General features: G+C 41.1%; 2 protein-coding genes and 1 long non-coding RNA gene across 30 annotated transcripts in view; 2 read left to right on the forward strand and 1 right to left on the reverse strand.

Annotated features, from left to right (window-relative positions):
• Positions 1 to 465: 465 nt before the first annotated feature.
• Positions 466 to 18574, forward strand: EIF3M (eukaryotic translation initiation factor 3 subunit M). Of its 2 annotated transcripts, none has more exons than XM_082210039.1 (11): positions 466 to 970; positions 2034 to 2166; positions 3903 to 4041; positions 5043 to 5166; positions 5601 to 5695; positions 8413 to 8496; positions 10467 to 10566; positions 12813 to 12894; positions 16931 to 17074; positions 17784 to 17844; positions 18291 to 18574. In XM_082210039.1, exons 3-11 carry the CDS (start codon positions 3917 to 3919, stop codon positions 18409 to 18411), a joined length of 936 nt encoding a protein of 311 aa, XP_082066165.1. In that variant the 5' UTR covers positions 466 to 970; positions 2034 to 2166; positions 3903 to 3916; the 3' UTR covers positions 18412 to 18574. The 2 variants fall into 2 exon arrangements, with proteins under 2 accessions (XP_082066165.1, XP_082066164.1); XM_082210038.1 differs by having other exon boundaries at positions 732 to 890.
• Positions 5702 to 7338, forward strand: LOC309527866. Its single transcript, XR_014217398.1, has 2 exons — positions 5702 to 6143; positions 6177 to 7338. It is a non-coding gene; the product is annotated as an uncharacterized lncRNA (long non-coding RNA).
• Positions 18575 to 18780: 206 nt separating the features above from the next.
• The window catches only part of CCDC73 (coiled-coil domain containing 73), a 73323-nt gene continuing 65057 nt past the window's right edge, over positions 18781 to 27046 (reverse strand). For all 27 annotated transcript variants that reach the window (XM_082210575.1, XM_082210578.1, XM_082210568.1 and 24 more), the window contains 4 exons: positions 26652 to 26856; positions 23633 to 25087; positions 21291 to 21424; positions 18781 to 19070 (listed from right to left, as the gene is read on the reverse strand). In XM_082210575.1, the coding sequence (XP_082066701.1) occupies positions 18822 to 19070; positions 21291 to 21424; positions 23633 to 25087; positions 26652 to 26856 (2043 nt within the window). In that variant the 3' untranslated portion in view covers positions 18781 to 18821. The remainder of the gene's footprint in view (positions 19071 to 21290; positions 21425 to 23632; positions 25088 to 26651; positions 26857 to 27046) is intronic.

Genomic DNA, 27046 nt, shown 5'->3' on the forward strand with positions numbered 1-27046 from the left:
AGGACGAACACGTAGCCCTCATGAAAATGTTATCATAATCTCCAACGTGATAGTTGGGGAATGGATTCCGTTTGAGCCCTTGATGTGCTCAGTTTCTTCTCCAGTTTATAGTCCTCAAGAACTGGGGGAGGAACTTTTCCAGCAGCCACATTCCACCACAAAAACCTTCCTGATCCATTCATCCTTGTGGTCTCTGATGACGTGTTGGAGGTTCCTGCATTCCAGTCCAGTCCAGGGCTGCCTAGCGAACGGGCAAAGGGGTTTTACCTTATCCTCACCGATGCTAACATTTAACAGTGAGCCGCGAACGTCTCGATTTGCCTTTTCCCTGTTTCGCTTTAAGAATCGGGTCTATCATGTACACCGGAGGGCGGTGACTGTTCTTAAAAAAAACCAAACATATTTGCACCACGCACAGAGAAAATTTTAGGGTATTGAATAGCTGCTGCTACCCTAAGTTCCGAAAAGCTCTTTTCCGAGTTCTTATCTTGCACGGACTGCACGCACACAACTCGAGGTTACGGCGCTCATTAGCAGGTGCGAAAGACGCGTAATCCAGCCTTCGATTCACAAGGAATCGCAACCGGGACAACTGCTGCCTTCTTGCAATCCGAGGAGAGGGACACGAACGGCGCATGCGCACCTGGGGGCGGGCACGCTTCCAGTTAAGGCGAGTGTAGCGGCAGCCTCAGCTGAAGGGAGTGCGCGTGCGCGCCCGGCAACTGCCGTTCCGGGGGCAGGACGAGGTCAGCTGTCCCCCGGAAGCGGAAGCGGCGTGACTGGGAGCGGCCACTTTCCTTTCCGGCCGGGGAGCGTGCTCGGGGCAGCGAGAGAGGCCGTCTGTAGCCATGAGCGTCCCGGCTTTTATCGATATAACCGAGGAAGACCAGGTCAGGGTGGGGAGCGGCTGCTGGTTTCCCTCCGTCGCTGCCCCTCCCGGAATGCAGGAGGGCAGCTGTTGTCTCCTCAGGTGCCGGAGGCCACCGCTAGGGAGGGCGGAGGAGGGGGGGAAATCACTCGTGGAACCTCATTCACACGTATACACGGGTTCCACGCGCGCCCTACGAAGCGCCGCTTAGAAGCGAAGTGCTCCCAGCCTCTGCCGTGAAGGAAGCCGAGGCTGGCGGGGTTTTGCTTCCTAGCAGCTTCGTAGGCCCAGCTGGGGCCTCGTCCGGCCTTTAGACTCGGATCCTTTCTGCACCTGCTTGCCCCTCCCCCCCCGCCGCCGCTGCCGCTGTGGCCTCGCTAGCAAACGCCCTTCCTGCGAGGTTGGTTGCCCGGGCGCCTTTCTCGCTGGATCAGCGCAGCTGTCTCTAGAGGCGCTTAACCTCCAAGGGATTGTGCTTAAGAGCACGATGGGAAATGAATATTTCTGCCTGTCAACATGTGTCGAATGAGAAGTTACAGGCTGTATAACCATAGCTGTCAACTTTCCCCTTTTTTAAAGGGAAATTCCCTTATTCTGAATAGGATTCCTCGCAAGAAAAAGGAAACATTGACAGCTATGTGTATAACAGGGGTCAGCAACCTAAGGCCCATGGGCCAGAAGCGGCCCACGGAGGTTGTTTGACCGGCCCACGAGCCACCCCTGAACTGAGTTGCCCATTTGCACACAGTGCAGGGACTAACTTCCGCAGCACTGGAAATAGCGTCTGTTCACGCAGAGATGCCAAAAATCGTGTGTGCAAGATAAACCTTGCTGACCCCTGCTGTATAATATAGAGAGCCCCATGAAGAGCTTTTCTTGGAGGCTGATCTGATCATATTTCTTTATTACTACTCCCCCTGCCTTGTATGTGTCAGTGGTTCTTGTTCAGGAAGAATAGAGAGCGTATTCTTAAAAGTATATTTATTACATGGCTAGGAGGAATGTGATCAAGTAGTGGGAGCTTTGGAGTTAAGCTGTTTAACACAGCATCGGCGTAGAGTCACAAAGAGTAAACAGGATGATCATAAGTGTATGTTTATGACATTATTAGGAGGACTATGATTAAAGGATGTTATTTTTATAGATGCTTTTTTCTTTTGAAAAGGCTGCAGAACTAAGGGCTTACCTGAAATCTAAGGGAGCTGAGATATCAGAAGAAAATTCTGAAGGTGGACTTCATATTGACTTGGCTCAGATCATTGAAGCATGTGATGTGTGCCTGAGGGATGATGATAAAGGTTGGTGTTTGCATAATTTAGGAAGCTATTGATAATCATCTGACCTAGGGTTGTGATCTACTTTCTTTTAAATTATCTGCCTTCTAGAAAAGTGAGATGTTCTCTTTAGGGCATAATTGTATACAAGGGGCCAAGTTTTACAAGTGGGCACAACTGCCTACCTGTCAGTTACCTGATGATAAATCTAAGCCAAAGGCTAGAGTGAGGCTTTTATTTAGAAAAATAAGAAGACTGAAGTGGAACATGATAAACATACTATTATGAATAGTGTGGAGTAATTGGGTAGAACCTGACATTTCCCAATGAATTTGTTTAGCAGTCAATTTCAAACAGAAAAAATCAAGTGCTTCTTCACACAATGTATAATTAATTAATTATTCATACATTGTATAATTAGCAATGGTGTCCTGATTTCCACAACTGTGCAGAGGACAGGGGTGTAACAGATTTTTGTCTAATGCCAGTTATCAAAGTACAGTGGTACCTTGCAAGACGAATGCCTCGCAAGACGGAAAACCCGCAAGACGAAAGGGTTTTCCGTTTGCGAGTTGCTTCACAAGACGAATTTTCCTATGGGCTTGCTTCGCAAGAAGAAAGCCCATAGGGAAATCTCCAGGGACCTATTTTAAATGCTGGCGGTGGGGAGCAAAGCTTCCCCTCCCCTCCGGCCTTCAGAAGAGGTCCAGGAAGGCCGGCGGGGGCCGAAAGGCTTTGCTCCCCACCGCCAGCATTTTAAAAGCAGTCCGGGATAGCAGGGAAGCGCTTCCCGCTATCCCAGACGGCTTTTGAAGGCAGGCGGGAGTGGGAGCAAAAACTTTTGCTCCCCCCTGCCTGCCTTCCCGGGAGAGCGGAGAAACGGAGCGCTGTCCCGGACGGCTTTTGAAGGCAGGCGGGGGGGAGCAAAGACTTTCGCCCCCCGCCCGCCTTCAGAAGAGGTCCAGGACCTATTCTGAAGGCTGGCGGGGGGCGAAAGTCTTTGTCCCCCCTGCCTGCCTTCCCAGAGGCTTTTAAATCGCCCCGGACAGTGGAGAAGTCCTCCGCTGTCCCGCGGCGATTTTAAAATGCCGCCCACCAGCATTTTAAGATTGCCCCGGACAGCGGAGAAGTCCTCCGCTGTCCCAGGGTTTTTTTAAATTCTGGGGGTGGGAAGAAAAGCCCTTGTCCCCCCCCCCCGCCTTCAGAAGAGGTCGGGGGACAGACTGTCCCCGGACCTGGTCTGAAGGCGGTTTCCATAGGAACGCATTGATTGATTTTCAATGCATTCCTATGGGAAACCGTGCTTCGCAAGACGAAAAACTCGCAAGAAGAAAAAACTTGCGGAACGAATTAATTTCATCTTGCGAGGCACCACTGTAGTCATTGTAATTTTTTATACTTCATTTCACCACCCTTCAGACAAAAACAAAAGAGTTGTATGGATGTATCTATGGCCTTTTAAACTAGGAGTGTGTGTTTCAGTTTTTGTTATGTATTTTTGTGTCTTTATACTGTAAGCTGCCCTGTGATGCTTGCATGAGGGGCAATATAGAAATTCAATAAATAAATAAATTGGAAGTCAAGTAAACATGCCACAGTTACTGTTGGTGTTTGCAAAAAAATAATAATAATTGGTCCATTAGTCTAGAAAGAGTTTTCTATATGTTGTATTAACAATGAAAAGCTGAGACAGTCTTACCAAAGAACAATTCAGTGTCACATTTTTCATTACTGAAATATGTTTTTGTTTTTCAATATAGATGTTGAAAGTGTGATGAACAGTGTAGTATCTCTGCTTCTTATTCTGGAACCTGACAAACAAGAAGCTTTGATTGAAAGTCTGTGTGAGAAATTGGTCAAATTTCGGGAAGGTGAACGACCGTCACTCAGACTGCAGCTGTAAGTGACTTAGGTGATTGAATGGAATAAATACGTCTTGTACCACAATTATTCCATGAGAAGCAGGATTTTTGGCAGAATGTATTAAGAGTATCTTTGAGTGGGTCAGTAAATTATGTCTGGGCTTGATGGCCAATCATTAGTGTCTTCCAGTCAGTTGTAAGATAAAGGTAAAGGACCCCTGGACAGTTAAATCTGATCTCACCTCAATAATGCTTTGAGTTAGATGCACTGGAAGCAGCGGTCTGGGAACAGGGTGGGATTCAAAGAAATAGGGTGCCTCTGTCATTCTGGGACTAGTTAAGGGCAGCCGCTTGCCATCATGCATAGGAATAATTTTGTACTGCTGAAAAAGAGGAGAGAGAGGTGGAACCTAAGCAAATACACACTTGTTAGACACATAGATTTTATTCAGTATTTTATTTACATACCAGAGTAAGCAAATTTATTAAAAGCAACACTTAAATAGAAGCTCTGAAAGCCACCAGTTGTTTTTGCACCACATGCTGCCAAATACAGATATGGCACATTTTAAAAGGGAATGTTAGGCAAATGTGGATATATGCTACAATGGATATGTCTAGTTTTAAATCCCTCTCCTTCCAATACTTCGGTTAAACAGAACAGCTTCCCTTTCCGCTCAACTCCTCATGTTTCATAGATATTAGCAACATACTCCAGGCTTGAGGACTCTCCATCCATGCTGACCTCTCTGCCATATTGTCATCCCAGCCCTGTTTGAGTACAACAAAATCACTCTTGAGATTCTCACTCCTACTAACTGCTCTACAACTCTTCCTGCTGTCATTGCTCAATGCAGCGGTGAGCACAACCCCTTTGCCTACTTAAGGCAAAAACTTTTCCTTCTGCTGCTTAGGCAAACGTAAGACACAACTTATCCCTTGTGATCCTTTGCAAAAATGTGTACATTAGATGAGCAGTGTATGTCCATTAATACATTACAAATGTTGGAAATTAATTGACTTGTCATTATTCCTTAGACTGAGTAATCTCTTCCATGGCATGGAGAAGAATACCCCTTCAAGGTATACAGTCTACTGCAGCCTCCTTAAAGTAGCCTCCAGCTGTGGAGCTATACGGTACATTCCAACTGAACTGGAGCAGGTAAGCAGTTGAATAGTATTTGCATATTAACGAAGAATCCCTTAAAAATTAATAAGATTGCAACAAACCAAAATACATCATAAGAATTACATAATATGCTGCATCATCAAGAACCCCTTCTCGATTAAGGGAATCCCAAATTCTGATTGTAAAAATAACAAACGTGTTGTAGTTTTGTTTTATGCGAGCCTGTCTGGAGTGCTGCCTTGTACTTCAGCATCCCAAGACCGAGGGTATCCATTCTCTTAAGGGAAAAGTAAAGCATGGATGGGAAATTTCCATTAATGATTTCTGCTCCTGAGCAAGGCACAGAACAGAGTTTCATAGTTTCACATTCTTCTGATTTTTATAATATTTGCATTTTCAAAAATTGAACTTGAAATAACTTTTCTCAGTAGTAAAAATCATTGCCTTCTGTGTCAAATCTTTTATAGGTTCGAAAATGGATTTCAGATTGGAATCTTACCACAGAGAAAAAGCACACCCTTCTTCGACTGCTCTATGATGTTCTTGTAGATTGCAAAAAGAGGTAACTGAGACTACGTACTGTGCCAAACAATTTTGACACAATTCATTGAGGCAGGGGAAGATCACTGAAATATTTACCATTTCAATTATTGTTTTTAAATTTGTATGACTTGTGTTCAATTGTGTGCTTAATATAAAGGGCTGCTTGTTCTCATTTGAATGGTACAAATATTAATTCTTAGATTGCATATGACAATTTATGTTTAATAATATTTTTAGTTTGGTATTAAAAGCTAGATTGTAAACTCTTGAGCCATCATAGAGAAGAAAGGAGTAATTTTTCCACCTCCATGTTTGTTTCATGGGGGTGGAAGTGGGGTGAAAAGGAGATTAATTTTTCTCTCTAGCTGAACATTGGGAAAGATGGCTAGAGTGTTCTTGGGGTAAAGGTCTCTCTCCTCTGTTGGGTTTGCTTGAAATGATTGCTTAAAATGATTGGTGGAGAACAGGTGAGCATTAATGCTTGCTCAAGTGGTGAACAGGTGAGCATTCATCTGATCTCCACTCCAAAAATAATGGATTATCTTAGACAGAAGAAACTGATCTCCAGTTTCTCCATATGGACTGAGTTCAAAAAGTGAGACAGGTATATGCTATACTTTCTTATTGACACACACAATCAGTTATCAGAGTCTGATGTTTCTGGAGTCTTTACTGGAAACGTAATGTGGATGGTTTTTCCCTTCTGAGTACAAACTAAAAAAAGAAAAGAAAAGAAAACACAAGAACTCACCCCAGCCTACTTCTGTTCTTTTTATAGTGAAGTTTTACAGAACTGCTTGATAAGACTTTTTTCCAGGTCAAACTTGATGGTGATAGTGATTAGCTGTCAGTACAAAATCTTAAAATAGCAAAGGTCTCACTAGGCCTGTTAAAAAACTGTGCTAGTAAAGAAAATAGACTTTGGGGCTTTAAGAAAAATGGAGATATGCCTTTGTTTTGATTAAAGAATAGATGTGTCTTTTATTATGATAATATGAAATTATGTTGTTTTTCTAAGCTGTTCTATTTGGGTCTTGAGAATCACTGGTGCTAAATGCAGAAACATGGCGCTTAACATTAGGATTAGTCTTAAGAAAATCCTCAGTGTTGAAGTAGTGGTAATAGCACAATATAGTTGGAAATAAAGCTGATTTTTGTATGAAAGCTGTACTTTTATAACCTAATGTTATTGTCCTCTTTCAAAAGCCAATTAAAAGCAAAACAAGCCCACCATTTTATAAATGCATGGTTCCCATAATATGAGATGCTCTAATTTTGAAAGTAACATTTTTTTCTTTGACTTTTATTATCCTTTTATCCAAGAGATTTATAGCCTGCCCTTCATCAATATTGTGTCGTTTCAATTACATTCATTCTCAGGAGCAAGATAGTGGAAGTAAGAAATTGTACTCTATAAGTGTAGTAATTGAGAATAGAGATTTCAGTAATAGAAGAGTGAAGCCCTCCCCACTCCTGATAATATCTGCTCCTTGATTTTCATACAATTTTCAGCATTATTTTGCTTTTTAATGATTGTATCCAGATGTGTTCTGGTAAGTCGTGTAAAGATGTTTCCACCTAAGAGAGAAAATTCTGTAACTGGCAGGTAATTTATCAGTTTAAAAGTATAAAATAAACTGTAAAGTTCTAATATATATATTTTTTAAAAGACCCCTGAGACTGAATGACTATGTAGCTGTTTTACCACTTTGGTACCATTGGCAGTCAAAACTCCTACATCCTTTCAAGTGCACTTTTCATTTGAATCATAGCTTCACAGTGCCTTTAACTATCTGACCATCTCCTTTGATACTCCCTTAGAATTTTGGGGTCACCCAATGAATCTGAAGGTTGGAACATTCAGGAGAAACAATAAGAAGCACTTACTCACACAGTGTATAATTAAGCAATGGAAATTGCTCTAACATAACTACTGCATGTACGGGATGCGGGTGGCGCTGTGGGTTAAACCACAGAGCCTAGGACTTGCCAATCAGAAGGTCGCGGTTCAAATCCCCGCAACGGTGTGAGCTCCCGTTCCTTGGTCCCTGCTCCTGCCAACCTAGCAGTTCGAAAGCACGTCAAAGTGCAAGTAGATAAATAGGTACTGCTCCGACGGGAAGGTAAACAGCATTTCCGTGCGCTGCTCTGGTTCGCCAGAAGCGGCTTAGTCATGCTGGCCACATGACCCGGAAGCTGTACGCCGGCTTCCTCGGCCAATAAAGCGAGATGAGCGCCGCAACCCCAGAGTCGGTCACGACTGGACCTAATGGTCAGGGGTCCCTTTACCTTTAACTACTGCATGTAGTACAAGCAACAACCGTCTTAGATGCATCCAACTGATGCGCAACCATCACACCGACCCCAGAAGTGGTTGTAAAAGGGGGTGGGGTGGGGGCGGAGTGGGCTTGCACATAATCTACTGACATGTGTGGGGTTCAGGAAAACAAACCCCCCACACAAAACAGTTGTCGCCTGTTATAATTGCTGACTTGGACAGGGGTTGAGGCGAGTTCATAAGCTACGAACTACTTGAGAATCGGAGATTATGTATGCCTTTGAATGCCTGTTGTTGAAGTGGCAGAGAGCTGTCACACTCGGTTCCTTCCCATGTGCATCTGGTTGTGAGCACAGGATGCTGGTTTAGTTAGGTCTTTTTTCTGATCTATCAGTTCTCCCCTTAAGTTTGTACATTTTGAAATGATTTTAAAAGGAAGTACTGTTTCTTGCCCACAGTGATAATGCAGCAAAAGTAATGGTAGAGCTGCTGGGAAGTTACACAGAGGACAATGCTTCTCAAGCCAGAGTTGATGCTCACAGGTAATGTAAACATTACAAACTACATTTAGGATTGTTTCATGTGTTAATGGTCAGTGAAAGTTTCAGTAACAAGAAATGCAGCCCCAAACATGCTAAATTCTTATTCCTCTCCCCACTCTCCAAATACTTTGCTTGCCACTTCAGATTTGTAGATGAATGGCAAGGGGTTTTGCTAAGACGTTTTGCTGATGGTGAGAGCACAACTGGTAATGTGTGGGATATGCAGGGATTCTTAACTGAATACAGTCATACCTTGGTTGTCAAATGGAATCCGTTCCAGGAGTCTGTTAGACTTCCAAAAACATTTGACAACCAGGGCGCAGCTCAGTCGGAAACTGCATCGGGTGTTTGGGTCCCAAAAAACGTTTGCAAACTGGAACACTCTCTTCCGGGTTCAGGAGCCCAAACATTCGAGTTGCAAGGCGTTTGATATCCAAGATACAACTGTACAAAATATCTCCCACATTAGAATGCCTAAATGTCACCCTCTTACATTTTTCGAAGTGGTTTTTTGTTTTTGTATTTTAGCGGTGGCCAAGACCTGTTGGTATAAAAATAACCGTCTTGTCTAGAGTAGAAGAAAAGTTCAGTTGAAGTACATGTCTAAGACAGTTAAGTTCATTTCCTGCCCAATTCCTTTACAACTTCTGCACAGGACGCAGGATCTGTGTGTATGAAACGGCAATTCTTTGACTTCTGTCTGGATCTTAGTGTTTGTAGAAAATGCCAGTTGAATGCATCATCAACATTTTTAAACATTATCTGAGACTGTGTAAAATGCCTTTCCAATATCATTCTGTAGTTGATCTGCCCTTGCAGTGATGCGTAGTTGGGCACTTGGCTCTGCCGCTTATTGGGACCCCAGAAAAAAGTGCAAACCATGTAGATGTGTTTTTAAGGGCGCTTCCCACCCACCCCCCCAAAAAAAATATTCTACTGTTAGGGTTATGTTTGTTTGTTTAACTTATACACTGAATAGATTTCTTCAAACAGGGAGACGTTCCATAATATTAAAGAAAACATACTCTAGTTTGGACTCCTGTTGTAGCTGCCATTGGTTTGGGTTTGTTATGAATGGGGCAGTTTGGAAAGGTTTATATAAGGGAAGTAGGGAGAAATACCAGCTTTGGTAGTTCTTCCAGGTAGTAGCAGCAGCAGTGTGTCATATGTTATTATGGTGGAAAGTAGTGGGGGGAAGGGTTAAATTGTAGTTCATGCAAGTGTAACAGGCAGGAGGAAAGTGTCTCTGAGCGGGTACAGGAGGAATGTGGAGTAACTAATATTTGGTATAGAAAGGAGATCAATCTGCAATTTTTTTGTTGGTTTCCAGTTCCCTCCATTTTGCATTAAAAGCAGTTAATACTTTACTGTAGGTCTGCTTGATCTGTGAAGCAGAAAGCCAACTACAATAAAATATACGTAACTGTTGTCTGGGGCTGGTTCATGGCCAGCCACACAGCTAGGTAGCCAGACTCCCGACCTTTTTGTGACAATGATAGCACAGAGAAAATATTTTGTTCTGAATAGCCTTTTGTTTTCGGTGAATGTTCCTGCAAACTTAGACCTAAAAGGTTGGTAGGCATCCCTAAATATAGATGCATATTTAATTGTGTCATGGAAGGAGAAGACAATTGGGCAGGCTTGCTTTTATATATAGGTGTTACAGATGCACACCATTTCTTTCCGCTTACATTCCATAACATTTTCAGTGTTAGGCAAATCCCTTCTCCCCCCCCCCCCCAGGCTTCTTAAAGAGAACACTCAACCTTGATTAGTTTTTATGCTGCTTTTGTTTGTTATTTCTTAACCCAATGTGTTTATATGTATTTATGTTGTATTTGTAAATACTGTTCAAGTGTTTTCGGAATACACTTTGATCTGGAGGTTGTTTTTGCAGAATGGTTTTTAAAAAGCTATTAAATTAACTAGAAATGCATTTTTTCTTCCTTACACTTTACTTTCCTAAATAGGTGTATTGTCCGTGCATTAAAGGATCCCAATACCTTTCTCTTTGATCACCTTCTCACCTTAAAACCGGTCAAATTTTTGGAAGGAGAACTTATTCATGATGTAAGTATTAATTTCTAAACTTAAATATTGAACACTTGGCATGCTGCATGTGAGATAGAATTGCTTGACCATTTTAGTGGGATTTAATCACACATAAGTTATTTTGCATTGTGTTGTTTATAGTGTCTAGGTTTGCATGTCATTCAAACACATATTTTAGTGTTATGTGAACCATTAGGAAATAAGCCTTGAGCTAACTAGTTATTCTCCTCTCACCCCTAGCTGCTGGAAGGAGTAGTTTAGAATATTTTGATTTTCCTTTTGGTTGATCACGGCTTGCCATGCTCAGATCAACAAATTGTGGTTAACATTCACTTGTTTCAGATAGACCAACTTCAGACATAGTTACTGAAGCCATCTTATTTAAATTAATCAGAGTTGAGAGAAGTAGGCCTCTACAACAAAATGTTGTAATCTGGAGTGCTTCCAGATTCTGGATGACCATTTCATTTATCCTCTTCACCTCACATTTCTTCTTCAACCCTGCTCAGACCTCATTGGGCTGGGTCATTTTTGGAGGGTGTAGCAGTGAAGCCACTTGTGCTCAATCCCAATTGTATTAAATTCTTTAATTTCACCAGTAGGCACTTAGGCATTTCCTTCTCCCCACCCAATTGATAGGGCCCCCCTCCCTGGTTCAGTGTCTTAATGTGTTTGGTGATTTTCACCTTTGTCAATACTGCCCCGTACAGATTTTTGTTGTATTTTTACATACCGTATTTTTTGCTCTATAAGACACACTTTTCCCCTCCTAAAAAGTAAGGGGAAATGTGTGGGCGTCTTATGGAGTGAATGCAGGCTGCGCAGCTATCCCAGAAGCCAGAACAGCAGGAGGGATTGGTGCGCACCGATCCCTCTTGCTCTCCTGGCTTTGGTTCACTGGAGAGCCACTGCACAGCTTTCCCTCTCTGCGCAGCGCCCCTTCAGCAAAGCAGCAAGAGAAATGGAGCCCCTTCCATTTCTCCTCCCGCATTGCTGGAGAGGCGCTGTGCAGAGAGAGAGAGAGCTGCGCAGCGCCCCTTCAGCGAAGCGGCAGGAGAAACATCTCCTTCCGTTTCTCCTGCTGCTTTGCTGGACAGGCGCTGCGCAGAGAGGGAGAGAACAATTTTTTTCTTGTTCTCCTCTAGAACTAGGTGCGTCTTACAAGTTTACTGGTACCTCTTTCTTCAGCATTAGTCCCACGGTTTTGGCTACAGAAGCATAAGCACAGAAAATATGAATTTGTATTAGTAAATAGAAAAGTGAGACTTGCACCAGTGTATCTTGGGGGGGGGGTGACATAGTTGACATCAAATATTGAGTTCTTTCTCTAACCTGGTTCTGGCTTCATATGCATATTTTTAATTTTGTTTTTGAATGTTTAAAAGTGCAACCAGTCTGCAAGTCTGCATGGGCAGTGGAGCGTGAAAAAGAGTGAAAGGTTTTGCCTGGGAGGAGCTTGGAAGGGGGCTAATTAGCTTCACCTCTGACCGGTGGACTATTTTGCTGTAACTTCCTTTTGGTACAGGGGATGGGGTGAACGCCCTACCCAATCTCCATTGCATTAAATGCTTTCAGTCTGGCACCAGTTTAACTTTTACTTCACCTGTTACCCCAGCATCCAACAGTCTCATGCAATAGAAACATATTTTTGAATAAGATGTTGAGGACAAGTGACTCATGACCATCTTAAGTTTCCCATTTAACTCTAGTTATTTAAAATAAATCAAACCAAGATTTGATCCTAATTGGTTTTAGCTAACTAGACTTAAAATAAACTGGGCTGTTAATTATGCTCTGCTTTTTGGAAAGTATTCTCTCCCCCCAAAAAAAATGGTTTACAATAATTTGTACGTAGCAGGAAACTGGTTTAGTCAAAAGGGAAAGTAGAAGCATTCACTCTCATTCTGATCTTTGCACAGGAAGAGAAGGGTGGGGCATGGGAAGTGTGTGAGTTCAGTTTGCCATGGCTCCTTTACAATAATCCCTAAACCCATGACGAGTAATCTGTGGCCCTTCAGATGCAGTTGGACTTGATCTTTTGTCATCCTTGAGTATTGGGCATTCCAATGGAGTTGATGAGAATTGGAGTCCAACAACATCTGGAGGGCCACAAGTGTCCCACCCCTGCTGTACACCATGGCAGCTTGAATTCAACCAGTATTTTCTGTTCTGTTCTCTAAATGAAATGTCCGGGAGATGTCTGCTAAATTAGACATGCTCATATCTTGTCCTGTTCTCATAATTGACAATTTCTTTCTTTGTAGCTTTTGACGATTTTTGTTAGTGCCAAGTTAGCATCCTATGTCCGGTTTTATCAGAACAACAAGGACTTCATTGATTCTCTTGGTAAGTTTTTTTCTTTCTTTTTTAATGCACATTTGGTGTACCCAAGACATGGCTGTGATATAAACCTAGCTCAGCTACTCAGAAGGAGGTGCTGTGACTGGCCACTTGCTCTGCTGACTGTGTCTAGTTCCAGGATGAGTACCCTTTTTTGCCTTGTGGGCACAGTTACCCTTTACCAACCATGTGGAGGCTGCATACAGAACAGCTGAGGAGGGGAGTAATGGCTGCTATCCGCTTACCAAATGGTTGATCTCATGACTAGGGAGGGGGCAATTTGCATCCCCATCAGGGCACTGGGCTTCACCCACTCCAGTCCTGTTCCCCCAGCCCCTGCTAGCTCCAAAATGTATGGGGTCTGAAGGAGCCAGGAAAATTGGCTGCATGGAGCAGGGATCAGATCAGACTCCTGAACTTGTGGTTTGCCACCCCTAGCCTCAGCATTTAAAGTTTATCCTTGGGTTCTCCAGTGCTGTTTGAGATTTTGCCCACTAATGTCTTCGCCATTTGGAATGGATCCCACACTCCAAGGCTCTCGGGCGCTTTACTGATCTGCAGGCAACCCCGAGAGAGTTGTTCCCAGGGTGCTTACGTTCTACCACAATAAGGCTTTCTTTCCAGTTGTGTGTGCTTGTAGTTACATAATATCAAAAACTGTATCAGAATACAATTGTTTAGTTTGGTGACTGTTCATTCTGAATTGAATGCTTTTCTTTTGCTGTCTTTTGCGTTTGAACTGTGGTTTTCAAGCATCCACTTGGAAAGACACAGGGACAGTAAATCCTGTGGGAGCAGGTATTATTATTGAATCTGCATTTCTAAACTGAAAATAGCCAATTTGAGAATTCTGACAGCACTCCCAAGTTATATCCACTATGTTATTCATAGATGAGAGGTAGAGAAAGTAGATTTCCCAGTGTTTATTGTCTAAATGACTAAGAGCCCTGTTGTTTGAGTGAAGATAGCCTCCATCTTGTCTTCTTGCTTTTCTTTAGTTGGTCACATACTCCACCTGTGCACTGAGCAAGCCGCAGTTATCAACAGTGCTGCATGAGTGTTGAGGGGGAAACCCGACATAGTGCAAGAGTGCTGCGTAAATGACCTACCAAGCATTGTGGGGGCAGCCCCATTGCCACAAAGCTGGCAACGGATGTGCAGCAGAGAAACATGCAGGCTACTGCATGGGCAAGGTGCTGTTTGAAGAACAACCAAAACCCCTTGTTGTAGGATCATGATGTGAATCAACCAAATCTCCCTCTAACAAGGCTGAAGTACAATCAGATTGTGTACTTGCAAGTGTTCTTAGGCAAGCTTAATCTTTTTGCAGATTCTGTCCCAGTTAATATGTTTCATAGGATGAAGCTTTGTGATGGAATGTTAATGTCAGCAGCCTCTTTATTTACACACTGTGGAAAGAAAGGAGTAGTAATTAACACTTTGGCACTCCCCCATTGATGTGTAATTGACTGTTTCAAAAGAGCACTGGTTCATAAGCTATTGCATGCATGAAAATTACTTTTTCTGTATTGCAGCATTTTAGGACAAGGGTCAGTGACAATGCAAAAATTGTTCAATGATGCAAGCTTTTATATTATGACATTAAGGTTTAGATATACTGGTAATGAATAAATGTTTCCATAAAATTGGGGTTTAAAAAAATAGTGACCAGAATGGAGGTTAATTTTATTTGAAAAGAAAAGGGTAATAGGATTTAAAACATACAAATATTTTTAGGACTAGGTAGAATCCTGAAAACAAAGGTGAACATTCCTCAATTTAAGATAGAAATTTTAGAAAGAAAAATATATTATTTTTCTTAGTGAAAACAAAGAAAGCTTTTCACCTTATGGTAGCTGATATAGCTTGAATGTTATAAAAGCATGCACATGACTATAGTACTCATTAAATATCAGGTAATTTTTAAAAAAATATGAATAATGGAGCCTCTCCTAGGATGTTACCATAGATTAGATTGTGCCAATCAAGTGCATTCAAAGACAACTTGTTTCATTTGAGTGTAGTATAAACATAACAAATTCTTGTACAATGGATTGAACCAACTAATCTACCATTAGTTATACTTCTAGTAAACCCATTGAAATAAATGGATTCAAGTAACTTAGGTTCTTCGATTTCAGTGGCTCTACTCTTGAGTGTGACTTGGTCATCCATTGTCTGTGTGTGAAAATAATGTATTTTTATGTATTTGAAATGCAGTAAAATATGGAGAATAGCACAGAACACATCTAATTCTTTTTGGGCCAACCAATTAAGCCAGCCCAGATTGTGGTGTTTTTTTTAACTTTTACGGTATTGGAAGTAATCCTCTAAATGGCTAGTATGCTTTTAATACTATAATATTTTCTATTTTTTACAAATTAATGTTTTCCCTTATTTTATCCCCCTGCTGGTTTTATTTTTCTTCAAAATTAATAACAAGGCTTGCCACTCTAAATCATCTATTCAGCAAAAGCTCTCACAGGTGGCATCAGCTTGTTACAATGTGTTGTTTTATTAACGCTGACAAGTTAGGCCAACAGTTGTATTATCATGTGTCAACTGTGAATCGCCCTAACATGCTCACATTTAAATCTGGTAGTATGGGCAACCTTTTTACTTTAGCAGGGTAATTAACATCTCATTTGCATTTGTTAATTAGAGTTTATGAGCACTAATTGATTTTTTGTGCTTGTAGATTTCCATTAAAACCAGTTAGCTATAGTTTCTGAAGCTCCCTATTCGCTTGAGTTATGATGATCACATTTTTGTTGAATTGGTGCCAGATAAATAGCCTTCATCATAATTACTGCTAATTAACACAACATTATGTCTGGTAGTAATGTGCTTCCCTGCGCTTCTATTAGTCTAACAGTGTTATTAATTCCAAACATAAATATTTGTTGAGTGTTCAGGTTATCTGATCCATACTTCTTTTCCAATGTCTGAAACTTTAAAGAGACTATTTTACAGAAACGTTATTCAGCTATTTTGTAAAAACAAATAACAAAGTAAATTTACACCAACTTATTTTTTGTTTGCTGTTCACATATTGCTGCATATTGTATTATAGCCTTCCCCAACCTGGGGCCCTCCACCATGGGAATTAGGACTAGAATTCCCATCCGCCTCAGGAGATGGGGAGAATTGCTGTAACATCACACTTTTGTATCCCAAGAACTTCACAATCAATAGCATTTGTAGAATTCAACAAGATGACATCCTCTTCCTCCCATGTAAATGAATGCATAAAATACAAATTGGTCATAATATGGAATGAGTAATACAAACAAGAAACTGAATATGCATCTTCCATAAACTTACAACGTATTTTGAAATCAGCTCTGTAACTACCCTAAGAATTAAGGACCGTAAGAGTTGACACTTGGAAAGTGAACCTCTTGCGGTGGGGATGGCAGGTCACAGTTGCCTCAGTATGTCTCACTTGTACTATAGAAAGGGATTAACTGGGGTGTGTAGGGGGGTGCAAGTAGTATGTTAGGTACTTATTATCTCTTCCATGCTGCATAGATGAAAGGGGTGGTAAGATCACACCTACTCTGTCCTGACATTGGTGCAACATCTGTTAGATGTGTGTGCAAAGAAAAAAATGTAGCAGCCAGTCACAGAAGCACCAACTGTTTTTCATACAATCATTAAGATTTCTTGGAAGCATTTTGGTTTTCCCAATATTACTTCATAACAACATGCAGCCTTTCTAGCACTCTGCCACTGCTGAGCACAGAACAAAAGCCAGCACCAGGTGACAGTGGAGGATGACCCTCAATCCTAAACAAATAGGCCTACTATTCTGCAAGAAGAAACAAACTCATTCTCTATCATCACCTCCTGTATTCCGTTCTTAATGCAAACTGACCTTATCCCCACCTCTTGGAATAAATTAAAGTTCCGAACATAATAATCCTTCAGTTTTTGTACTGTGAATTTTGCAGTGCAGTTCTCCCAAAAAGTATCTAACTGCCTGACGTGGATCAACAATTTCCTAGCAAAAACTTACACTGTAGTGTGATCTCTAATGCAGGTTTATTGCATGAACAGAACATGGCAAAAATGCGACTGCTCACCTTTATGGGAATGGCTGTGGAAAACAAGGAAATCTCATTTGACACTATGCAGCAGGAACTTCAGGTTGGAGCTGATGATGTTGAAGCATTTGTTATTGATGGTAAGAGAGGTTATATGATCCTATTATATGCTGGCTGATAAGACCTTTACTGATACTGAAAACCTGTACAACTGCTAATGATTTGAAGCAGGCGGTTAGGATGTCACAGTCACCTTTTTGCTTCTTTTGGTAAAGTGCGTCATCACTGGTGTGGAAACTGCAGTGAAGACTCAAACGGTGCCCGTGCTATAATCCAGTAGCCAGTGTAAAGTCCTGAATTGGGTCGTTTTGGGGTAGGGTCCCTCGTAGATTATCCAGACCCAATTCTTGTGTTCTTCAGGTTTGCCAGCATGGAGCTGACAAGGGGAAGGGGAGCGTATTCCACCCTGGTGCAGACAGCAAACAGGATTGCTTTATTGTTGTAACCACAATTTGAATGCAATAGTTGACTATGCAGTGTTTCTTGTACTGTTTTGTGATATATTAGAAACCCACCTTTTAATTGTTGCTCTTTGTTAAATTGCATGTGATTTCCAGTGAGAACCTCCTTGTAGAAAGTGCACATAGTACTCTCTTACATATAAAGCACTATGCAAGGCTTAGTGAAATACATTTTTCTGCATGCCATAGTATAACGACAAAAATTGAACACCCGTTGAAAGGACATCCCTATATTCACTTCAGTTCCAGGGGATTACTGAAGCTCTTATCAGTCAGGGTTTCAACACATGTTAAAAGAAATTCATCATAATGTGTTTGTTCTTTGCAGCTGTAAAGACAAAGATGGTGCATTGCAAAATTGATCAAACACAGAGAAAAGTAGTGGTCAGGTGAGTCTTAAATCTTTTTGTGAAGCAACTTAGTGCAGTGCTAATTATAGCACTTAAACATCTGTTTAATATTTTTACTAGACGCAAGATATTCCTATCAGTTGCCTGTAGTTAAATAGTTGCTATTTATCATAATTTTATTAAAGCACAGACTGAATGTGATTAGCTTATTTAATGAAAGAGTCCTATTTTCCAGCACATTTCATTTAATGGCCAAACAGTGGTAAGAATACTAATGAGTTTTGTCTGAGGTTTTTAAGTACTGACGAAGGCTGCAGAATACCAGACTAGCTTGTCTATAAAGCCTTGTTATAGAGGGTAAAAAGTTTTGTTTTCGCATCTTACTCATGTTTTATTTTTTTCTCAATACATATGTACCGAAAATATGGTGTGTGTTTTTGAAAGCAGAACTTTGATGCAATTCCTTTTACATTTCTTTATTTTAGTCACAGCACACATCGAACCTTTGGAAAACAGCAGTGGCAACAGCTGTATGATACACTTAACTTCTGGAAACTAAATTTGAATCAAGTGAAAAACAGTCTCCTTAGCTTGTCGGACACCTGATTATTTGATGTAATATTTAGTATGTATTGGATGGAAACTCAGCTATATTAAACCATTCAACTTAATATTGTGAACTTTTTATTGAAAATATCTAATTGGCTGAAATACATAAAATAACTTGAACTACAGGCTGATAAAGCAATAAACCTTAAACCAGAATGAATCCTGTCCCCCTGTTCTGTTTTATAATCATAAGATCTTATATTCTGGCATAAAGAAGTAAGATAGTCATATGATTTTTATAAATGTGGTATTTTCTGACCTTTAGTTGGTAACTTTCAAATGAAATAGCTATTCTAAAGTATTCTTTTTTAAAAACTAAGGTAGACAAACCTGCAGAAATGAAAGCAGTTTTCTTAATACATGACATTTGCTCATATATGTCACCAAAGACTATCAAAACAGTTACATTATGCTTCTGCTTTATCTGCTGTTAATGTTTTTTCTGTATCTTCCTCATGCTTTCTCTTTCTTGGGTGGCCAAAACTTTTTAAATGCAGAAACCTTTCAATATTGTCAATTCGTGTTTTTATGAAGACATTTTGTGATTTCCAGTCTTTCTCTTCAGTGTTCTGTGAGCTCTGCTTTAAAATAGCTGCACTGACTTCTGAGAGTGGTTGAGAAGTCTTCTGTTGTCCTAATGGGCACTCTGTTGTGACCTAAAATCCACACATAAGACATTAAAGATTTCGTTTTCTCATGGCTGATCAACACTCCACTAGACACTCTTCTAGACATTATATAGGCATATACATTGGGTGTTTATGCACTGATTTCTGCTGTTTACGTATTGGAGATATAACGAATTGGCATCTGTGGGTATTTTTGTACTGGCCTTCAATCATATTCCCAGTGCATTTTTAAAGAAACAAAAAAAAATTGAAATGTAAACACAAAATGCCATCAAATTACAAAAGCAGGCAAAGAAGATTAAAATTGTATCTTAAAAGCTTGGAACTACAGAACGTTTTATGGTGCCAAAATGACAAGTAAGTGCTGGGAAACGTCCCTCTCTATCAGATTGCAGTTATGATTTACAAATGGGCATTGATTGCACTTTAAAAGGAAGCACAATTCCTATCCTTTCCCACATGTACATGAAGATTGCTTTGTAAAAGAAGATTCTCTAAACTTCCTGCCAATTTCTAATTTAAAATTCTTCAAATATTACTGGGGGGGGACAGTGCATGGAGGGTAAAGAGCACCTTTCACACCCTGTCCCACCCCTGCTGGTGCCCAGGTGCAGACAGAGCACAGAGGGTACTCGCGTGCCCTGCAGGGGCTGGGTGAATGCATGGAGGGAGCCCTCCACGTTCACCCAGTCCCCACTGCTGACAGATGCTCACATGTGGGGGGGGGGGGAGTGCCCAAGATTCTGCACCTGGGGTCATGGCCCCCCATGCTATGCCCCTGCCACCACTATCAGTTGTGATTACTAACAATGTAAGGCAAGTAAGGTAGCTAGGATGGCTTTGGGGAATAGGAACAAGCGGGGTGGGTGGAGGAATCAGGTGTTCTTCTCCCACTCAGATTTTGTTCCAAGTAGAAGTATTTCAGAGCCACAAACTCAGTTTGAGGAGGGCTTGCAACTTGCCCCAGGGGTGGACTGAGTCTAAAGGAACTGGGAATAGTCTAGTAGTTGAGCCTATTGTTGAGGTACTGAATGTTCCAGGTGTCTTATGAAAAAAGGAAGAATGAGTCAATTTGATTGCTTGAGACCCTAACCAAAGATTGGTCTCAGGAGGGCAGGAAAAGAGAGATCTTCTCAATAAGCCCCAGACAGCACTACACAAAACCTGTTTTTAATAGGGTGGAACACTCCTCATGCATACTGTATTTTTGCCAAATTGCCTTTTTTTGTCTTACTAGATTTGTGCCACATATGATGGTACAGTGCTCTAGCATGACTTACTTTATTTCATGATGTAGTTGATGGATTGGTCACGTATAAAACTGATTAACTTGCAGGATCAACCTATATGTACATTTGTTTTTGTTTTCTTTCAGTGTAGTCTGGGGTTTAAAATAGTAAATACTTTGTAGTTACTAAAAGTGAAGATCCACTTTGTTAATGTCAAGTACTAATTTGAACATGTTGTGTTTAGTATTGTTAGTACATAAGAGATGATTGAGCATGGGTAGGCAAACTAAGGCCCGGGGGGGCGGATCTGGCCCAATCACCTTCTAAATCCAGCCCGCAGACGGTCCGGGAATCAACATGTTTTTACATGAGTAGAATATGTACTTTTATTTAAAATGCCTCTCTGGGTTATTTGTGGCGCATAGGAATTCATCCCCCCCCCCAAAAAAACCCATAGTCCAGCCCCCCCCCCCCAAGGTCTGAGGGACAGTGGACTGGTCCCCTGCTGAAAAAGTTTGCTGACTCCTGAGATTGAGGAACTAAATAAAATGTTAGGTATACTTTCATCTCTAAGAACAGATTTAGATTGGGTGACAGGAAACTACAAACTACAAAAATAAAATATTGAATGCATGTGTTCCAAACAAATACAGTTTTAAAGCAAATGTTATGAAGTACATTGTACTGCCTTCAGTCTTGTAGATTCTTGGTATCTGAAACAATGGCTGAAAAGTAAACAAAAGTAATATAATATGCTTGAATTTTTGCTTGGTAAGTTATTGTTAAGACATAGTCTTCAATTCAAGCAGACTGGCTAAGATCCAGTTGATTTATATGCTGTGACTTTTTCCTGCTGTTTTCCATCAACTTTAATTGTGAAAAATGTTGCCACATTTGCCCTCTTGATATTATTTTGGAGATCAAGAAGGTCTTAAAGCATCCAGATGCATACAGCTCTACACATATCTCTGGAGTTAGCTCACCAAGGTCTGCTCTGCAATATTTTTAATTGACTTACGTGTTCTGTGGGAAAAGAGGGATCATAAAAAGTCTTTACTATTGCATTCCATTCTTCACTGGGATTTCTCTTGGGGCCTGGATTGATACTTCCGGTATTCAAAGTGTCAGCAATTCCATTACTGTGGGTAGAAACTGATTGACAAAGAGGAAATGGTAACAACTGCCTCTTAATCTCTAGGTACTAATTATATAGTGCTAAACCCCATTTTATATCTGATCCCTAAAAAACCCACCATTACATTAAAGTACAGAAGATAGGTTTTGACACAACATTATACGTAATTAATTTATAATATTATTTTTTATTTTTTTTGGAAAAGGAATATCAAGCCATTTTAGAAATCAAAAAGCTACTTGTGCAAAAGCATTGTTTACTGCCTTTTTGCTTAAAGAACCCATTAACATAAACCGAATGGGTAGGACTCAGACAACACATGGGAAAACACCCACAGAACTCTTCTGCTCAACTCATGGATGGAGCTCTGGAAGCCTACAGGAGACCTCTCTAGCCTTATTTAGATTCCTTCTTGCCTCCTCTATAACTCAAAATAACAAACACAGAAAAGAGATAAGGAAAGGAGAAGGCATGTCAAGGTGTCTGTATATGTGTGTGGCTTGTAAGGATTATCGTTACTAGGTTATGCTTGTTTTTAGTTGTGTGTGATCTCAGATTTGGGGCAGGTAAAGAAACACAGTACAATTCACAAGAAGAGCGGCCCATGAACAGATATTGTGGATGTGTGTGTCCTCTCAATCTCCGCTCCAAGTGCTGACTGTTGATGGGCTGTTTCAGGCCCCCTGCACTCGCTTATTAGCATTCTTTAACTTTAAACGACATGGACCGGGCATCCCTTCAAACAGAGGCCTGGCATCTGTAAAATTGGGACATGCAGCTTCCCGACTTTCATAGCAGGCGGTTGAAGAGCCAAATATATTCTAAGCTTGTTTACTTTTGGTTGTTCTTTGATTTGGGTCTTTTTTTGCAAATTTATAAAGAAGAAGAGAAGAGAACCAGATCAGCTTGCATTAACCATACAGTGACCACCACTGCATCCATTTTACCGTATTTTTCGCCCTATAGGGCGCACCGACCCATAGGGCGCACTTATTTGGGGGGGGGGGATAAAGAAAAAAAAATATTTCCCACCCGAGCCCCAAAGAGCGCTCCGGAGTGTGCCCCATGCTTCGGGCTGCAGCTTGCTGCTCGCAAGGCTTGCGGACATCTGCGCAAAGCACGGGGCGCACTCCGGAGTGCGCCCCGTGCTTCGGGCTGCAGGCTGCTGCCCGCAAGCCTTGGGAGCCCGTCGGGCACTCCCGCTGGGCTCCCAAGGCTTGCGGATAGCTTCCTGAAGCCTGGAGAGCGAGAGGGGTCGGTGCGCAACGACGCCACTCGCTCTCCAGGCTTCAGCGAAAGCCTGCATTCGCCCCATAGGACGCACACATATTTCCCCTTCATTTTTGGAGGGGGAAAAGTGTGTCCTATAGGGCGAAAAATACGGTAATTTACACATACAAATTGATATGCCATCCAAATGTCCAAACAAGGTCGGTAGCCAATCAAAATTGATGTTTACACCTTCAAATATAGCAAGGGTACATAGCTAGGTGTATAAGGGTGCAGATGGTAGAATTGCACCAAGCCCTATGCCTGCAAAGGGGCCCATACTCTCAGCCTTTTTACTCTTCTAAAGCAGCGTTTCCCAAACTTGGGACTCCAGCTACTGTTGGACTACAACTCCCATCATCCCAAGCTAGCAGGACCAGTGGTCAGGGATGACAGGAACTGTAGTCCAAAAACAGCTGGAGCCCTACCATTCAGCCCTAGGAGCCTTCATAAGGGAGCTGCTTCCAGAGGAAGAACTGTCGGGAGAGCGACAGCCATCAGCAGGTGGGTAGTTTCATCTGTGCTGCCCCACTTCCAGCCAGAGTCCTTCAGAAGAGAGTTACTGCCATGGACTTTATGTGTACGTGCATTTTAATGAGCTGAATAGAGTGAAAGATTCTGAGTTAAGGGGGTGCAGAGAATATGTGTATGAACATAACAGTGCTCAGTTTATTTTCGGGCTACTTTGTCAAAGTTTATTTTGCTTTATAGATTATAAATGCTATATTAATCATATAATGCAACTTTTGCTTTAATTTTGATGTTTAGCTTATTTTTTAGTTGTTGAGTTAACAGTGTAACCTTCACTGATTATTTGTTACTTCTTCTACATAATTTATGCTTTATTTGTGATGATGTTACTATTTTTTGTAAGCTGCTTTGGGATTCATTCAAATGAAAAACGGCATAGAAGTATAATAAACCAAACCAAACCAAACAAACACTTAATTTCTTACCTGACGTATCTTCTCTTACAGCAGCATTCATATTCATAGTCTGCTCTACTTCCCATGAACTTTGTTTTTCAACTTCTTGCGAAAGTAGCTTTTCTTTCAAAGATGGAACCTTTTTGGAAGTTGAATTGCAAACTGTTTGAATTTCACCTTCACATAACCTTGGTAAATTTGAGTCTGCTGAAGTTTTTTCTGCTTTTTTATCCATAGTTGCGGAGTCAAAGGGTGGCCATCCACTTCTGTTTACTAAATCTTCTCTTGTCTTTATGGATAAGGAACACGATTCTTCTGTGCTTCCTTTCACAACCATTTCCCTTGTGTCCGGACCACTTGATGGCTCTTCCCTTTCTTTTATCTGTATGCCCTGTTTCTCACAAACCACAAAGGATTGTTCACATGTAGTTTTGGGTGTATGCAATTCCTTTTGTTCATCCTCTGCAAATTTATTAACTTTCAAATCTTCAATCTGAGATTCACATACATTTTCAGGGTGAAGAGACAAAGACTCGTTTGTACTTTCAGGTGTCTTTTCTGTGACTTCTGTCAGTATGGAATCATCTTTATCAGATTGTCTGCTTGGTATGTCATTTATATATTTAGATGGGTTTTCAGCATTTAAATTAAAATTCATAATTAGAGGCAGATGATTCATGTTCCCATCAGTGGTAATCAGAGTATTTACACCTAAATTGTCATTTGAGGAAGCAGGTGAAGGTGGAATTTTCTCTTGTGTGCTGCAAGTACTACTTTGTTCACAGCATTTGTTGTTTTCGCATGCATTATCACTATGTATTTCTTCAGGATTAGTATTACTCTCTTTACCTAAAAGAATATTGGAAATTGTGGAACTGGAGCTCTGACTTGGTGTTTCTTTACAAATGTCATCATATCTATCAAAGCACACATTGTGCAGGTTTGTGTAATTATTCTCCACCTTTTGTGACAAGATGGAACTAGTTTCAGTCTTCGACAGGCCATTTGTAATTTCCTCACCAGTAGCAATATCCTGAACTTTGGATTCTTCAGCGAGTGCCTTATTTGTGGAAGAAGCTCCCTCATGGGGTGCATTGTTAATATTTTCATTTATCTCAAAAATAAATTCATTCCTTACATTTCTCTCTGGATGCTCATTGAGTTTAGTACAATGATCAGTATCTGGAGTAGAACAATCCAAAGCTGCAGTGCTTTCTAAGAGCATCTTGGGTTCTTCCACCAATGAATGGCAACTGTTTGAGGAGTTTACTTCTATCCTTGTCTGTATTTTATCAAACTCCTTTCTGTTTTCTTTTCCTTCGGCTGCTGTTCCTCCACACCCAGCAACACCTGACCCACAGGTTACTTCTGGAGTAATGAAATGAGCTGTGCAGATAACTTTGCTTGGAGAAGCCTCCTTTCGATTTTTATTGAAATGGCAAACGGCATTGTCTTCATTCATAATATTCTCAAGACAATCCAAATCTGTTGGGTGAAAAGATTTTAATGATGAAAATTGGAAGGATGAATGCTTTCAAATATAGTTCATATAAGGGATGTATTGCCACTTTAATCATAGTTAGTTCCTTCATGAATTTGTCTAATCTTCTGTTAAAGCCACCCAAGTTGGTGGCTATCACTACATATTGTGGGAGCCAAGTCCTAACTATGCTAACTAACTAAGGTCAGCATTTCGAATCCCTGCGACGGGGCGAGCTCCCATTGCTCGGTCCCTGCTCCTGCCAACCTAGCAGTTTGAAAGCACGTCAAAGTGCAAGTAGATAAATAGGTACCGCTCCGGCGGGAAGGTAAACAGTGTTTCCGTGCGCTGCTCTGGTTCGCCAGAAGCGGCTTAGTCATGCTGGCCACATGACCCGGAAGCTGTACGCCGGCTCCCTCGGCCAATAAAGCGAGATGAGCGCCGCAACCCGAGTCGTCCGTGACTGGACCTAATGGTCAGGGTCCCTTTACCTTTAACCAGTTACTGATCTGCAAAGGGACCTAACCTCTAATTCTGTGACTGCTAAGCTTATTCAGGATTCTTTGGTGAGGGAACTTATCAAAAGCTTTTTGAAAATATAAGTAAAGACCGCTTGTTTTCACTCTGAGAGAAATCTAAAAAATAGCTCAATTGATTAGAGCGTGGTGCTGAAAACACCAAGGTTACAGGTTCGATCCCTGTATGGGACAGCTGCATATTCTTGCATTACAGTGGGTTGGACTAGATGATCCTCGGAGTCCCTCCCAACTCTACTATTCTATGATTCTATTAGTGAGTTATCCTTGCAAAAGCTATTCTTGTTCAGCTTCAGCAAGATTTGTTTTTCTATATTCTTGATAATTCTATCTTTAATAATCGTTCCACCAGTTGTCCTGGAACAGATGTTAAAATAACCATTGCCTGGATCCCCTCTTCATCTCTTTTTAGAGGTTGGTGTCACATTGACTACTTACTAGTCATCGGATATATGGAAGGTGATTTTAGTGGCAAGTTACATCTTTTATTAGAAGATAAACAGTTACACATTTCAGTTCTTTAAGAACTCTCAGATGGATGCCAATCAGAAGTGGCCAGTTTTAAATTTATCACTAAGGCCCAGAATTTTGTCTAGAACACCAGCAGCCCTGTTTGTTTTACTGCAAGATGCATTCCTAGCCCTGCTTTTCACTCATTCCATACCCTTGAAATCCATAATCTCATTGCCCTTACTTGGCATCTCATAGTTTTATCAGCCTGGCTTTGTTCTGTCCTATTCCCCACCCACAATTATTTGTTGGGTGGTGTGGGGGTGCTAATGCTCTCGTGGCTAGCAGGGTGAGGGTATTAGGCTGCAATTTTAATATGAGCATTTGGCAATGAATATGTATTTCAGTAATGTGAGATTCTGATAATACATTTTAGCTTATATATTTTAGTTACCATAGCTAAAAAATATTTTTTTTAAGTTTTTCTTTAGCACGCTTAGTTTAGATAAACATCTTCTAGACTGGTTTTTTTTATAATTACACACACACACACACACACACACACACACACACACACATGTACCTTCAACACTAATTGATTCCTCTTCCCCTGTGTTTATATCAGCATTGCTTTGTTTTGCTTTTATTTCATCCAGATTCAAAGACCGAGTAGTTTTTAATCCAATGTCTCTTTGTTCAAGACTATTAGAAACTTCTTTTGATTTTTGTGTATATTTGTTTTCTGTTTGGCTTGTATGCATTTGATTTTCATAACCTGTCTCAGCAACCTGCAATTAAAAAAAGAGCACATGTTTCTATTACTATTGAGCTGAAATGGGAAAATGGGTACAGTGGTACCTCAGGTTAAGAACTTAATTCATTCTGGAGGTCCGTTCTTAACCTGAAACTGTTCTTAACCTAAGGTACCACTTTAGCTAATGGGGCCTCCCGATGCTGCTGTGCCCCCACTGCGCAATT

This window comes from Podarcis vaucheri (assembly GCF_965113315.1).
Source record: "Podarcis vaucheri genome assembly, chromosome: 1".
Taxonomy (NCBI): Eukaryota; Metazoa; Chordata; class Lepidosauria; order Squamata; family Lacertidae; genus Podarcis; species Podarcis vaucheri.